Here is a 14593-nt window from a genome sequence, read left to right as displayed (position 1 = left end):
GGATCATTTCTATTTTGTCTACCTTCTTTGCCTAGCACACAGATGTTTCATGAGTGTGCTGGTTGATTTACCCTTATTTGAATAGAATTTTATTTTCCAAAATATATGTAAAAACAAATTTTAACATCAATTAAAAAAAAATTGTTCCAACTTCTCTTCCTCCTCTATTCCCACCCCCCACCCACTAGAACTCAAGCATTTCAAAATAAATTATACATGAGTAGTCATGGAAAACATTCCCACATTAGCTAGGTTGTGAGAAAAAATAGTCAAAAAACTCCCAAAACTTCAGACTGAGGAATTGTCAAAGAGAAAAAAAATATTTTTTAAAAATGTGTTTCCAGGGGCAGCTAGGTGGCACAGCGGACAGAGCACCGGCCCTGGAACCAGGAGGACCCGAGCCCAAATCCGGCCCCAGATACCCAACAGCCACCAGCCACATGACTCCGGGCAAGCCACCCAACCCCAATTGCCTCACCAAAAAAGAAAGAAAAAAAAAAGAAAAGAAAAAAAATGTGTTTCCATCTATTTTCAGATACTATCACTTCTTTCTGTGTAGATGGGTTGATTTACCCTTATTTGAAAGAAAGAGATCTGCTAAAAGAGGTAGGGGAACCAAACACAATATACAAATCCATAAAAATAGTGTGATGAGAATAAAGGAGTAAATAGAAGCGACATTGTTGTGGGAACATATTTCAGATAGTTCAGAAAGAAGATATGAATGATGGTAAAGTGGCAAATTGTAGTAGTAGTAGTAGTAGTAGTAGTAGTAGTAGTTATAGGGGACACCAGCTCTCTGGCCAGCTATTTAAAGTCTCTTTTTACTAATGCCATTCGTGTTAGATCTTAGGAAAGAAAACAGCTAAAAAGTTCTGAAAAAATAGAGATATAGTCCCATGGTCAGAGCCTCTAAACAGGTAGACTGGCTTAGGAAGGGATGGGAAGCTCCCAAAGCCAAGCAGAAACAATACAACTAAAATGATCTCAAAGAAGAACTAAGGAGAAGCACTGAAATAAACCTATGTGGTCACTTAGAAAACTCTCTGAGAAAAGAAGCACTTGTTAACCATTGGTGAATATGAGTGATATGGACCTGTAACATTCAAACTCAATTCCAGAAGATGTCAAGGCTTGTCAAAGAGTCTAGGAACAATGAAAGTGTTTTTCAAAGTCTCTTTAGAGCAAGAAGGAAAAGGAAAACTTATTGTTTAGGGCAGTGGTACCCAGATTACAGAAAACACAATTGCTGAGCTAGTCCTTCAAATAAAGTCATCTTTAGACTGGAAGGTGTAGTCAGACCTGTCCCCCTAAAACAGAAGAGCTTGTGGGCTGAGATAATGAGGTTCTACCCATGAGAAAAATTTAAGCAAAGATTCTATGCCATCTGGGAAATACAGAAAAATTCTTGCACTGGATAAGAAGGGAATCAGATAAGCTCAATGATATCTTCAACTAGTTAAGATTTTATTTCTTTTGGTCTTAATATAATGCTTGTGTGACTGGCTAGCTAATAGGAATCTGTGTCACAAACTAGTTCTTATGATATGTATATGGAAATTTTATTAAATATTTTTATTTCTTTAATATACAGGTGTTCCATAAGGGATAAATTTAATTAATTCATTTTCATTTCAAAATGAATAAAATCAATGGTCTTTATGCTGCCTAAGGGCAAAGATGTTTTTGATGTTTGTCTTTGCAAGTTATGTAAGCCCACAAGTCCATCCCCTATAACTATCATTCCAGGAAGCAACTCTCTTGGAGAGAAGGGGGTGACCAACCTCACAAACTGCCATTCAACTCCCATCTGTGGAGCTGGCAAGCTAGCCTAGGTGAAATAGCAAGACACTAAGGGAGAGACAAGAGACGACATGCGTCAGGTCAGGAAAACTACCACCACCTCCCCTCAGACCCAAAGAGCTCAGAAAACCAAACCCAAAAGCCTTGGGAACAGCAGTGTCCCTCCAACCACCTGCTCTGCTTTCAGCACAGACCCTGCAGTAATCATTTAGGAGAACAGTCCCTCTGATGTCCACCACCCATAGGCACAGCCCCAGCAAGCAAGAGCATGTGCAGGTATCTCCTTGGCACTGTGAGATGTGTCAACACCAGTGAAAAAGACGTAACAGAAGAGGCATAGCACCATCTGCTCTGCTGCCACCCCCAAAGAACGCTGGGACTTGTCCATCTGATTGGCAGCTGAAATTTGCTCCATGTGCTGTCTTCCCCCCCCCCCCCCGCCGCCCCCAGGACATAAGCCCTCGGGGGCAAGGGCTGTCTTTTCTGTTTGTATCCCCCCATAGCACTTAGCACAGTGCTGTGTACACAGCGCTTACTATTGCCCACAACCTCACCAAAATAAAAAGAGAGATCCGTGCAAAGGTGACATACTCCCAGAAGCCTGATCCAGGACCCACCCGCTTGACTCCGATGCACACCAGACCTAGTCTGCCTCCTTCCAGTGATCACCACTCAATTAGCGAATTCCTTGGTGCCTCAATTATATCCCACCATATCCCCAGGGCCCTTTGTGATGATTCTAGCAACACTAGCAGGTGACAAACTGTCTCCACCAAAGAACAACCCCAAGCTATTCCTCCTACAGCCATACTTTTAACTGGAATGCTAGACACACTAACATTTCTCTCATCGGCTTGCCTCATGAAAACTGCTGACATTTATAGGGTGCTTGAAAGGCTGCAGAGCATGTCACAAACATCATCACACAGGAGGCTCCCAACAACCCTGGAGGATCACACTGTGACTAGGACCATTATCCTCATCTCAGATTAGGACCAGGCTCACCCAGATAGTACTTTAGGTGCTGGGGAGGGTCCACAGAAGTGCACATTCTCTAATGTCCACTGCTGGACATTCTACAAGACAATAACAAGGTGTTAGGAGGGGTATATCCATGAAAAGGGTTTTAGAAAGCTGAATACTGTGAGAATGGACTCTGGGGGTAAGATTTAAGATAGAATGCCCAACACTGCTGTAGTTCAGATACAAGGTGACAAAGGATGGGATGATGAAATGCGAAAGGAAAAGGACAATTTTAAATAACAACGTAAAAGAAGAACCTACGAGACCTAATGAGTGATTGAATGTAGGTGGCGAGTAAAAAGAATCAGAGATGACTCTAAGGACACAAATGGGGTGGAGGGTGTCAGAAAGAGAAACTGGCTTTAGAGGAAAGAAGATGAGTTTAGATTTAAGATTATAAAACCAAATTCATTTGAGTCCTTACCTTCCCCAGAAATTTCTTTCCATGGATTTGGTGGGTACATAAAGGCAGCATTCTGAATTTGGTCATTTATATCTTCATCTTCATTAAATGGAAATGTGCCGCTAAGGCTCACATAAACAATAACGCCCACTGACCACATATCCAGAGAACGATTATAACCTTTGCTCCTAAGAACTTCAGGGGCTAGGTATGCTGGGGTTCCCACTACGGACCTCCTGAAGGACTTTTCACCTATGATGCGTGCAAAACCAAAGTCACACAGCTTCACCTGGCAACCAAGAATACCATTAAGTTACATGGATGTAGCTCAATTTGGAAGTATGTGCATAATATTTACATCTATAACTACATATTTGCATATATGTACATATATAAACATTCCCCAAATAGTATAGCATTGTAACTATTTCAATATTCCTTAGAAACTATAGAAATTTAAATTTTGAAATAACAAGTAAAATATGCAAAATCATGTGTGTTTCACATTTCTGGGTTAACCATGTTTGACACTAAATAATGATCAATCAGGGCAGCTAGGTGGCGCAGTGGATAGAGCACCAGCCCTGGATTCAGGAGGACCTGAGTTCAAATCCGGCCTCAGACACTTAACACTTATTAGCTGTATGACCCTGGGCAAGTCACTTAACCCCAATTGCCTCACCAAAAAAATAATAATAATAATAATAATAATGATAATGATGATGATGATGATGATAATAATAATAATAAATGAACACAAAGATTTTAAAAAACACCCTCTGATGGAAAGCTTCAGTTTTAGCATTGACATCTCCTCCCCTGCCAAATTACTGGGCCAGGAAAGAAACTCCCCCTGGAAGAGTTTCTCAGACTATTTCAGTCTTCAGAATCTAAGTTCTTTCAGGGTAAGAAGAGTGTATGCTAAAAGTTAGAATGTGAGATAACTGGACCTTTCTGTCTTTGTATGTGAGGAGCCTGGTACAGTGACTCACATGGACTAGCTGCTTAATACTTAATTGACTATTAATAAAAACAGCTAGTTCACATGACAATCGAAAGACTTTAGTGCTACAGTAATGGGAAGTAGAAGAAGGGCTGGCAGGTTGAAAAGTAAGATGTCTAATAAGTTGGCACTTATTTTTAATATCTAGCTTCTCACCAAGTACTCTGAATGCCAAATCCATTTTCTGAAGTATCAGGTCACAGCACATCACTCACCTGAGGGAATGGCTCTGCTGAGGCTAGCAGTACATTCTCTGGTTTTAAATCACAGTGCACGATATTCTTAAAATGTAAGTTCCTCAACGCAACAAGTATCTGAGAATGAAATTAAGTGATATTTTAATTCTTGCAATATGTATCTAACAGTCAATGGGACAAAAGAATATTCTGAGTTTTAATAGGGAACTAAAGTTTCTGAGGGCTCAGTCCCAACTCACATCCACCCTGGTCATTGTTGGGCTGGATGGAAAAAATGGACCTGGAAGCCTCAATAACTAGTTGCTACTAAAATTTATTAAGATTTCATTAGAGGGGCAGCTAGGTGGCGCAGTGGATAAAGCACCAGCCCTGGATTCAGGAGGACCTGAGTTCAAATCCAGACTCAGACACTTGACACTTACTAGCTGTGTGACCCTGGGCAAGTCACTTAACTCCCAATGCCCCGGGGAAAAAAAAAAAAGTTTTCATTAGAACAATAAAACTGGGGCAGCTAGGTGGCGCAGTAGATAGAGCACCAGCCCTGGACTCAGGAGTACCTGAGTTCAAATCCGGCCTCAGACACTTTACACTTACTAGCTGTGTCACCCTGGGCAAGACACTTAACCCCAATTGCCTCACTAAAAAAAAAAAAAAAAAGAACAATAAAACTATACTGTCCCTTGTCAGATTTATTATTGAGAAGCAGTGTGTCATCATGCAAAGAAAACTAACCAGGAAACCTGGGTTTGAAACTGCCCTCATGTGACCCTCTTGAAGACACTTAACTTCTCAGTGTGTCCCTATACAAATAATGGGGTTGGGGGGACTGACATTGGGGAATGATCAAGAGTCCTCCTGAGTATGTGTGAATGAATGTTTCGTTCCATGAGAAATGTACCGGTCCAACAAAAGTCCAGGTCTGATCTCACCAAGTACACTAAAGGGGACTCACTGATCAGACACTCTCCTGATCAATCCCTTGATACCAATAAATAAGGATAACAGTGCCTAGACTATTTACTGCACAGGGTCACTGTCACTGTAAGGAAACCTGGAAGATTTTTATTATTTTTTGAAGATTATCATTATTTTTTTAGTTGTTCTGAAATGTATAACTTATGTTGAATTAAAAAAACCCTAGGGCCCAATTTCTCCCAGCTCCACTCTCCTAAAAAGAAGTATCATTTCTCTTTTAAGTTAAAATTATTCTCTACTTCAAGAAAGAGAAAAAATACCTGTGTGACCATGAATTTAGTAATTCGCTCAGGAAGCCGGCTTTTTTCACTAGAAAGAATCATTTCTAGCATATCTCCGTGTAACTTTTCCATGACAACAAAGACTCGTTCTGGGGTCTCAAACATACATTCCAGATTTACAATCCCAGGATGGTGCAAATTCTGAAAAGTTATAGAACATTGATAGAGAAAATCCAAGGAGAAAGACAGAGATGCATATATCTATATCTGTCTAGCCATCTATCTGTCTTTACACATATAATTTTTGCGCCAAACAAGTGAAATTAATTTGTAAGGTAAAAATTTTATAAAGAAAATAAAATTAAGAAACTCAACGGAATAAAAGCAGACCAAGCAAAGTAAATGCAGATATAATGTCAAGATAACATACTTCTCCAAACCACAGTCCAAAGAGTCAATTGCTTATAAACCACTGGACGGATGTATGTCTGGTGGGAGGTGATGCCAAAGTTGAATATACAAGTGGAACAAAGCTACACGGACATTCTCATACAATGAGATCTGTAGTGTCAACCCAGTTTGTAAAGTTAAGTCAGTGGGTGGAAAGGCCTGCAATTTGTGAGAATTGGAATGGCACCCCCTGTTGGAGCTCTGGCCTGAAAAGAAACCATGTGACTTTCTGGGGTTTCAAAGGTCAGATTGGTGTCAGGAAGTGATGTTTGCCACCCATGTGTCCTGTCAATCAGTGCTACCAACCGATTAGCTTGGCGCTATGTGTGTGGACGGCCTTGTTTCCTGTTTCACAGAAGGCTTCTGGGAGGAGCGAGGGTTTTCATTTCAGGACTGCAGCTTGGCGGGAGGACAGATGCTGGGCTCTCTTAGATAGTTAGATGAAGTTTTCTTTTTTTTTTGTTTGCAGGGCAATGGGAGTTAAGTGACTTGCCCAGGGTCACACAGCTAGAAAGTGTCAAGTGTCTGAGTGAACTCAGGTACTCCTGAATCCAGGGCCGATGCTTTATCCATTATGCCACCTAGCTGCCCCAAAGTTTTCTTTTTACCTCTCTCTGTTCACTAACTTCTAATGCACTTTAAATACTTAAAAGGCTAAGCTCTTGCTAAAGCTTCTAATTTATGGCAACCACTCATTAGATTTTAGACAACACAGCTAGAATTTTAGGCCTGTAAAAAAAAATAATATAACTAATCTAGTCTGAAAAATTATATAACTGGATTTATATGAAAAATTATAACTTTAGAAAAATTATAATTGGGCTGTAAGTCCCATCTGGGTCGCCATTCAAATGTAAAAATATTTTAACTAGCTTGCCTAATGTGGGGGTACTAATCTGACTGGAGGACTAATCTGAGGACTGTTGACTGGCTGGCTGACTGCTATTAATTTAATATGGGCCCTTTATAAAGTTCCACCACATTGCTCCACTCCCAAAATTGATAAGCAAACAATTAAGAAACCTCTTAATTAAATAATCAAAGCAGAATTTATTTATAAAAATAAATGTAAGAAATGTCTGCTTTTAATACAATAAGGGCCTCTGCTGCCTCTTGCCTTAGGGTATGCTCCAGTTTTCTCCAACTTTCACCTTTCTCTCCTTCACTCTGGCTCCCCTGCTTCGTACCCTTTCTCCAGAGTCCTTCTCTTGTCCTAATCTTCCAGTCTCACCTCTTCCTCTTAGCTTCTTCTCCAACCTCCTTTGTGCTGACCTCTCTTACTGTCTTCTCCAACCTCATGTATCATCCACCTCTTCACTGTCTTGCTAGCTCTCCTGTATATATGTTCCTTTTAACCACTCAAACCTCGCGGCTCCCTGTATCCCGCACATGCCAAACTAATCTGCCGGCCGCACTAGGGCTGGGCCGGGGAGGCTCGACCACAACCAGGGGCCTGTGCCCCCTGCTGCTCGCCTGGGACCTCGGCATGGGCTACGCCAGAGCCCAGCCTGGATGAGCCGGGATCTCTGGAATGGATCCTCTCAGGGTGGAGGGAGCTGGGGCTTTTTCCCCCAGCCATTTGAGCTGGCCTCTCATACAGCCCAGGGGCTTTTTGGCTCAGCTGAAGCAGAGGGGGAGGGGCACCAGCCCCTCCCACACAGAAAAAACCCTGAGGGCCCAAGGCTTTCTAATCTCAGCCCAAAGGTAGGGTCCCAAAATCAAAATAAATTTCCACAGGCCCTTACAAATTGCAACAGTGATTCTCTGCTCAAATGGTAATAAACCTAGAATTCAGGATGGCCCACTGGGAGCTCATCTAGTCCAATACTAACTTTACAGATAAGGAAATGGAGGCACTGAAGAGCTAGAAAGTGAGTCTTTTCATTTGTTTCTTATTCTTAGAAGAGCATAATCAGTAAACATATACACTGTATCATTTCTTCAGACTATGCAGAGTAATAAACTAATATTTGTAAAGCACAGTGCCTGGCACAAAGTAGGCGCTATATAAACACTTTTACTATTATTAACAGAATTTTTTAAAATCAGAAATGAAAGTAAAGTGGTAGTAGTGACTTCTATCAGAAGAAATAGTAAAACTATGACTGTAGATTCTAGGACACAGAAGAAGAGCAAGTCACTCTGGATAAGGAGATTTTCTGGGTGGCTCAGAGTTAACCCTTTAAGTGCTGGGACTTTAACTTTTTATGTAGTCTATATCCTATTATATCAGACATTTCTTATTTTGTGATTTCAATGAGCTGTGGGCCAAAAAGATCCTTTGGGCATTTTCCTGATTCCCTTTCACACCAAACATGGTCTCAGTGCTCTAGTGTAAGCCTAACATAGTGCTACTCCCACAGTTTTAGACTCAGAATCTGGAAGAAGGAAATTAAAAAAAGAACCGCTGTCCTGAACTCCCAAGGGGTGTACTGATGTGTATCTTACTGAGCCATTAGCGTTTTCCTATGGCTGTCATCTTCAAATGACATAAAAATGCCCACTTTTATCCTTTAAGGTTAGTATAGTCATTTTATATCTCTCTACCTGTTGCCTTTCACCAGAAGACGACCCTGGTTGGGATAAGCCTAGCTCCCTAGGGGGCAGGGACTGGGCCTACAATGTCACTGGTGTAGAGAACTCCCTGATGAGAGCGCACCCTCTATCAATGAAGGCTTGCACCCTCTCTGCAAGGTCAGTGAGGAGTGAGCTGACCTGGCCAGCACCCCTTAGCCAGTACGTATGAGAGGCAGGTCTTGGATGAGGTCTTCCTGGCTTTAAGACCAGCTCTTCATCCACTGTGCCACGGTGCTTCTCACGGTCAGCGAACACACCATCTACACTGCTTGCTAAATGTTAGCTGCAGTGAGTTGTCCTGCGTGGCTTATACCTTCCCTTCTCCATTAACAGCCGTCACTCACAGAGGTGAGTCTCTGGAAGAGCTAGGAAAATGGAGGCACAACTCATGTAATCAGAAGGCTGTTCCTACAGTGCCACCCAAAGGCTTGAGCTAAGTAATGGCTTTGACTGTACTCGGCCCCAGTTCTGACTCGAGATTCTGTGCAGCTTAGCATGAGATCTTTCTTGGAAGTCGACTGCTTTATGAATGGATTCTCTGTTGGTCTAACGAATATTTCTTTTTCCTACAGGAACTGGCTGACCTCTAATAGGCTTCTGACCTTTAGGTCCACATAAACAAGGTACTCAGGAACTATCAACAAATTTGTATTGCAACCTCATATACTCTGCAGATGGATCAGAACAGTATATACTACACAGCAGAGGTGTCAAACACTCCCTGCAACACTCCAGAGTGTGGCCTGAACCAAATGAAAATGTAACTGAGAAACACTTAAAATAAATAAAAATACAACAGAGATAATGCCAAGAGGTGGTTTTCTAAGTCAATAGGTCGCCTGTAGGGATCTTTGTGCACATTTTAGTAGCCCCCATTTCTACTTAACTTTGACACTACTGCTCTACTGTATCCCTCCCTATTGGTTATGGCTTATCACTGGCTCAGATGCAGAAATAGTTTAGCTAATGGCTCTACCACTCACCTTCTTCTCTATTATTTTGGTCTGTGGCTAGTCATGGTTCTTGTTGCTCAAACTGTTTCTCCTGCCTGAAATCCCCACCTCCTTTTTTCTCTCTCCCTGTATCCACATCCTACTATCCTTTCAAGGCCTCCCTCCCAACTATCAGTACAATCACAGATGCATATGGTTAGAAGTTATCCGTTTTTCCAAAGCACAACAATGCCAAAGGCCAAAATAGTGAGATTGTGTTATATCTCAAATATTTAAATAATTACTGACTGCAGTGATGACATATCCATGTCTGCATTTCTTGCCCTATGTCAAAATAAACATCCTACCATACAATCTGAACGTGTAAATAAGAGACCCAAAGCAGGCAGAATTAATTATATCTTTATGGGTCTTTACAGCAACAAATATTTCCCCTTAAAATGCTAAATACTTTGCTTTCTTTTAACAGTGGTTGATTCATTCTGATTGGATTTTAAAGAGTTCTCTAAAGACTCTTACAGTAGGTAGTCTATAACTTGTTTGCAGCTTGTGATGAAAACCAGCGACCTGTACATGACCACTGGCTCTAAGAAACAGAGACTTTCAGGGAAGGCACATAAATGTTAACACCATACTTCCTGTAGAATCCCCAGGAGCATGCGAGGCTACTTATACATAAAGAAGATAATCTTTGTTCAAATTTAATTAAAAATAAATTATGAATTATTGAATTGAATGTGTTAGCCATTAATAATTGGGGCAAGGTAAGTTGGGCAGAAATTCTTCCCCATTTCATTTAAGGATTTCCTGTAAAGATTTAAGTGACTTTTGTCTTTGCTCCTATACTGCTAAAACTGAACAGAATAGACTTAAAGTATCCATATTATATTTAAGATTAAGTAGGTACTTGATACGTCCTTAATTACTTTTTCCTGAAGAAGTTATAGTTCAAAAATAAAATACAATGGTTATATCAAACATCTTTATACTTCATGTATATAATGATGTAATATCAGTTCATCAACTCAAATATTTTTCATGTAAACAATTGTATAAGTTTTCCCAGTGATTACTACTGATACAATCCACTCAAAAGACAAGTCTTTCAGAGGAGCAACATAGTAATTTAATGCATCAAGGATTCCTATCATCAGTTTAGAGAAGGAGTTTTAACATGGAGTCCAAAGGCCCCAAGGAGTCTCTGTTACATTTCAAGGGATCCATGAACTTGTATGGGGAAAAAAGTTATATCTTTATTTTCATTAACCTTTAGTTTCTTTGCAATCCTATTTTATTTTATGCAGTTAAAAACATTATTTTAAGGGGGTGGCTAGGTGGCGCAGTGGATAAAGCACAGGCCCTGGATTCAGGAGTACCCGAGTTCAAATCCAGCCTCAGACACTTGACACTTACTAGCTGTGTGACCCTGGGCAAGTCACTTAACCCCCATTGCCTTACCAAAAAACAAAAAAACCCAACATTATTTTAAGAAGGGGTCCATAGGTTTTACCCAACTGCCAAAGGGGTCCACTGAGGCAAATCTCTAAGCTTGCTTATAAACAGGAGCATGTTGTCTGCCAATAAATGGGCTAATGGCTTGCCTTCGTTGATGCTAGACCCCCAAGCAGACAGGCAGCTCTTTTTTTTCAGTAGGTTTTGAGAAGTACAGAAAAACAAAACAAGATAGATGACGTCATGCGACTGAGTACAAAATGACTGGTTCCAAAGCTGAGGTGCGGGGAACAACATGATTGGTTGGCAGTTTGGTAATGGAGACTAGCAAAGAAGTGCTCATTGTTTGAGTCCAGGTGTGAGATAGCATCCTAGACTTTTGGACAACATAAAACTATGAGGCCAAACTCCCTAGCATTCTCCAAGGTCAATTAAATTCCTTGAGGCAAAAGAGTTGAATTTTTAAATTTAACCCAATACAGACCAGCTGAATCACTGAACCAAAATCAGAGACAAAGAACTATGACTTAAGCAGTTCCAGGACAAATGCAATCACAGGACAAAAGCAATTATCTATAAATAGCATCAATAAGAAAATGATTCATGATCAATCTCAATCTTCTCACCACGATATAAAAACAGTTAAGAACCTGTTTTTTCAAGGCAATATCCTTCCTTCCATAAAGAATTAATTGTTATTTGAGGTTTTTATGCCTCAGTGCGCACTGGCCTGGGGCTCCGCAAACCGCATGGTGCTCTACCCACTGGTTGTAGCCATTGCCAGGGCTCTGGCACCTCACATCATCACCACTTGCAGATGCCTACATGGGCCTGGCAAAATTATAATGACTGGAAGCCTAGTGAGGGCAGTCATGTGACTGTCAGAGCAGCCATCCCATTGGCTGGGACTGTGTGGGGTGTTTCTAGGTTTGGGGGAGGAGAATTGGGCATTCTAGGTGGAAGCTGGAAAGCGACAGGTGTTCTGCTGTGTATTTTCAGCTGATTCCTGGGTAGTGGTATTTTTTTCAGGTATTATAATTTCCCTTTCCCCATTTTATTTCCTTTCCCTTGATCCTACTGATCCTGTCTGTGTGGTTTTTTAAAGTTCATTCTTGTTAAAATAAATCTTGTTCTGTTTTGAGGGAGGCTGCCGGTCTCCTTCCTTGCCCCAATATTGCGGCGAGTCGCTTGGCTAGCATTCCACAATTAAAAATTGGTCCCCACACTTCTTTCATCATAACAGGTCCAAGCAAAAATTAAAACCTATGCTTAGTGATTTTTCTCTGTGTGGTGTGGTAGACAGAGCCTTGTACCCAGAGTCAGAAGACCTGGATTCAAATCCCATCTTAGATACTGAATAGACTAGACAAGTCCCTTAGCCTGTCTTTGATTCCATTTCCTCAGCTGTAAATGGAGTGCTGGCCTAGATGCCCTCCAAAGTCCTCTCTATTCCCTTGGTATCCTAGTCTCCTCATCCTTGGTCATCCCACACCATCAATCAACTGTTAGGTCTTGTCATTCTCTCGAAATTATCTCCCCATCTGCCTCTTTCTCTTCTCTCCTAGGGCCGCCATTCCAGTTCAGGTACTCATCACTTCTTGCCCAAGTTACCACAACAGCTCCTAACAGCTCCCTACCTCCTACCTCTCTAGTCCACTCTCCATAGAGCTGCCAGGGACTTTCTTAAAGCACAGGTCTTCCCGTGTAACTTCAGTGGCTCTCTATCATGCCTAGCATCTCTCTGGCATTTAAAACTTATCACCACCTGACTGCTTCCTACCTTTCCAGTCTTCTTCCTTCCTTCCACACAATCTACAGTCTAAGTGATTGGCTTGACTTTCTGCTCGTCACACACAATACTTCACCACTCGTCTCTGTACCTTTGCACTGGTTGTCCATTCTGGACAACGTGAAATGCACTTCTCACCGCTCCCTCTTGGAATTCCTGTATTCCTCCAACACTGCTCAAGAACCAACTTCTGCAAGAGGCCTTTCCTTTGTACCCCCAGTTGCTAATGTACTTCCCACTCCCTCACCCTACCACCATCATGATTACCTTGCCTGTGCCTCATCTGGAGTATTGCTAAGTCTGAGGCACCACGATTTAAAAAGGATGCTGATAAACTGGATAGTATCCAGAGAAGGTCAGCCAGGACAGAGAAGGACCTTGATACTATGCCCTATAAAGAGTGAAGGAAGGATCTGGGGACGTTTATTCTCAAGGATGACTGTCCTCATGAGTTGGAAGGGCTATCCACATGGAAGAAGAATTTAGACTTCTGTGTGGCCCCAAGGATAGAGGCAGGAACAGTGGGTAGAAGTGGCAAAGGGCCTAATTGAGTCTTGGTATCATTTAATAACTTAGCAACTGGCATCAAGAAAAGCTTCCTAACCACTAGAGCAGTCCAAATGTAGAATGGGCTGCTTCTTCACTTGTCAGATATGTTAGAGTAGGAATTCCTTTCTTATATAAGTTGTACTAGGTGGCTACTGAGCTCTCTTTCCAACTCTAAAATTCTGTGATTCTATTTTGTATGTGCTTTGAATATACTTATAGATGAGGTTTGTCCCACCCCAGCGTTAGAATATAAGCTCTTTGGGGCAGCTAGGTGGCGCAGTGGATAAAGCACTGGCCTTGGATTCAGGAGTACCCAAGTTCAAATCCAGCCTCAGACACTTGACACTTAGTAGCTGTGTGACCCTGGGCAAGTCACTTAACCCTCACTGCCCTGCAAAAATTAAAAAAACAAAAACAAAAACAAATAGAATATAAACTCTTTAAAGGCAGGGAATGTTTGGCTTTTGTCTTTGTATTCTCAAGGCCCAATTTCTTACAGACAGTAAGTGCCTAATAACTGCTTGATTGAAGAGGAGGATCAAAGAAGTTATAAGACAACTGTTCACGGCAGGTGGGGTGATAACAGGCAAGGAGTTACTATACAAGGAAACTGGCTTTTGGACTAGAAAAGAGAGCAAAAATGACTAATAGGGAACTAAGATAAATAGAGAGATGGTAAGAAAGCACCTGACTGCCCCTGATGAGAGGACTGAGAGTTACACAGAAGCCAACTGACTCCTATTATGTGGCCTGGAAGCCAAACTCTAGCATGCATTCAGGATGCACCGAGAGGTGACGAGTGCCCCTGCACTTGGCCCCGGAGGATTCTATTTCTCAAATGTCTCTTCAGTTCTGTCACCGTGTTTGAGGAATGGCACCAAAAAGCTAGAGAGGATCTAGACCAGGCCCACGGGAATGGTGAGGAGGGATGGCAGAAGGAACTGGGGGTTCTTAGCCAAAAGAACAGAAGACCAAAGAGTGTACATAATAGGTGTTTGCAGGAATCTGAAGAGCTGTCATACGGGAGGAGAGAAAACTTTCTTTTGACTTGGCCCCAGACAACAAAAGAAGGAACCAAAGGGAGAAGTTGCAGAGACAAATTCAGGCCTGATGTAAGAGAGATCCCAAAGTTGAGTGGACTGCTCCCCATCCCTAGAGGGCTTCAGGCAAAGGCTGGATAACAACCGGTCATACCTGG

At 41.7% G+C, this 14593-nt stretch overlaps 1 protein-coding gene across 3 annotated transcripts in view; it reads right to left on the bottom strand.

Moving 5' to 3' along the window:
• The window catches only part of PRKD3 (protein kinase D3), a 110000-nt gene that overhangs the window by 7006 nt on the left and 88401 nt on the right, over nt 1–14593 (bottom strand). For all 3 annotated transcript variants that reach the window (XM_043988455.1, XM_043988454.1, XM_043988453.1), the window contains exons 15-17: nt 5665–5826; nt 4448–4546; nt 3251–3518 (exon numbers count right to left, since the gene is read on the bottom strand). In XM_043988455.1, the coding sequence (XP_043844390.1) occupies nt 3251–3518; nt 4448–4546; nt 5665–5826 (529 nt within the window). The remainder of the gene's footprint in view (nt 1–3250; nt 3519–4447; nt 4547–5664; nt 5827–14593) is intronic.

This window comes from Dromiciops gliroides, chromosome 2 (genome assembly GCF_019393635.1).
Source record: "Dromiciops gliroides isolate mDroGli1 chromosome 2, mDroGli1.pri, whole genome shotgun sequence".
Classification (NCBI taxonomy): Eukaryota; Metazoa; Chordata; class Mammalia; order Microbiotheria; family Microbiotheriidae; genus Dromiciops; species Dromiciops gliroides.
Note: the sequence above shows the minus strand (reverse complement) of the source record. Positions and strands in the feature narration are given on the sequence as shown.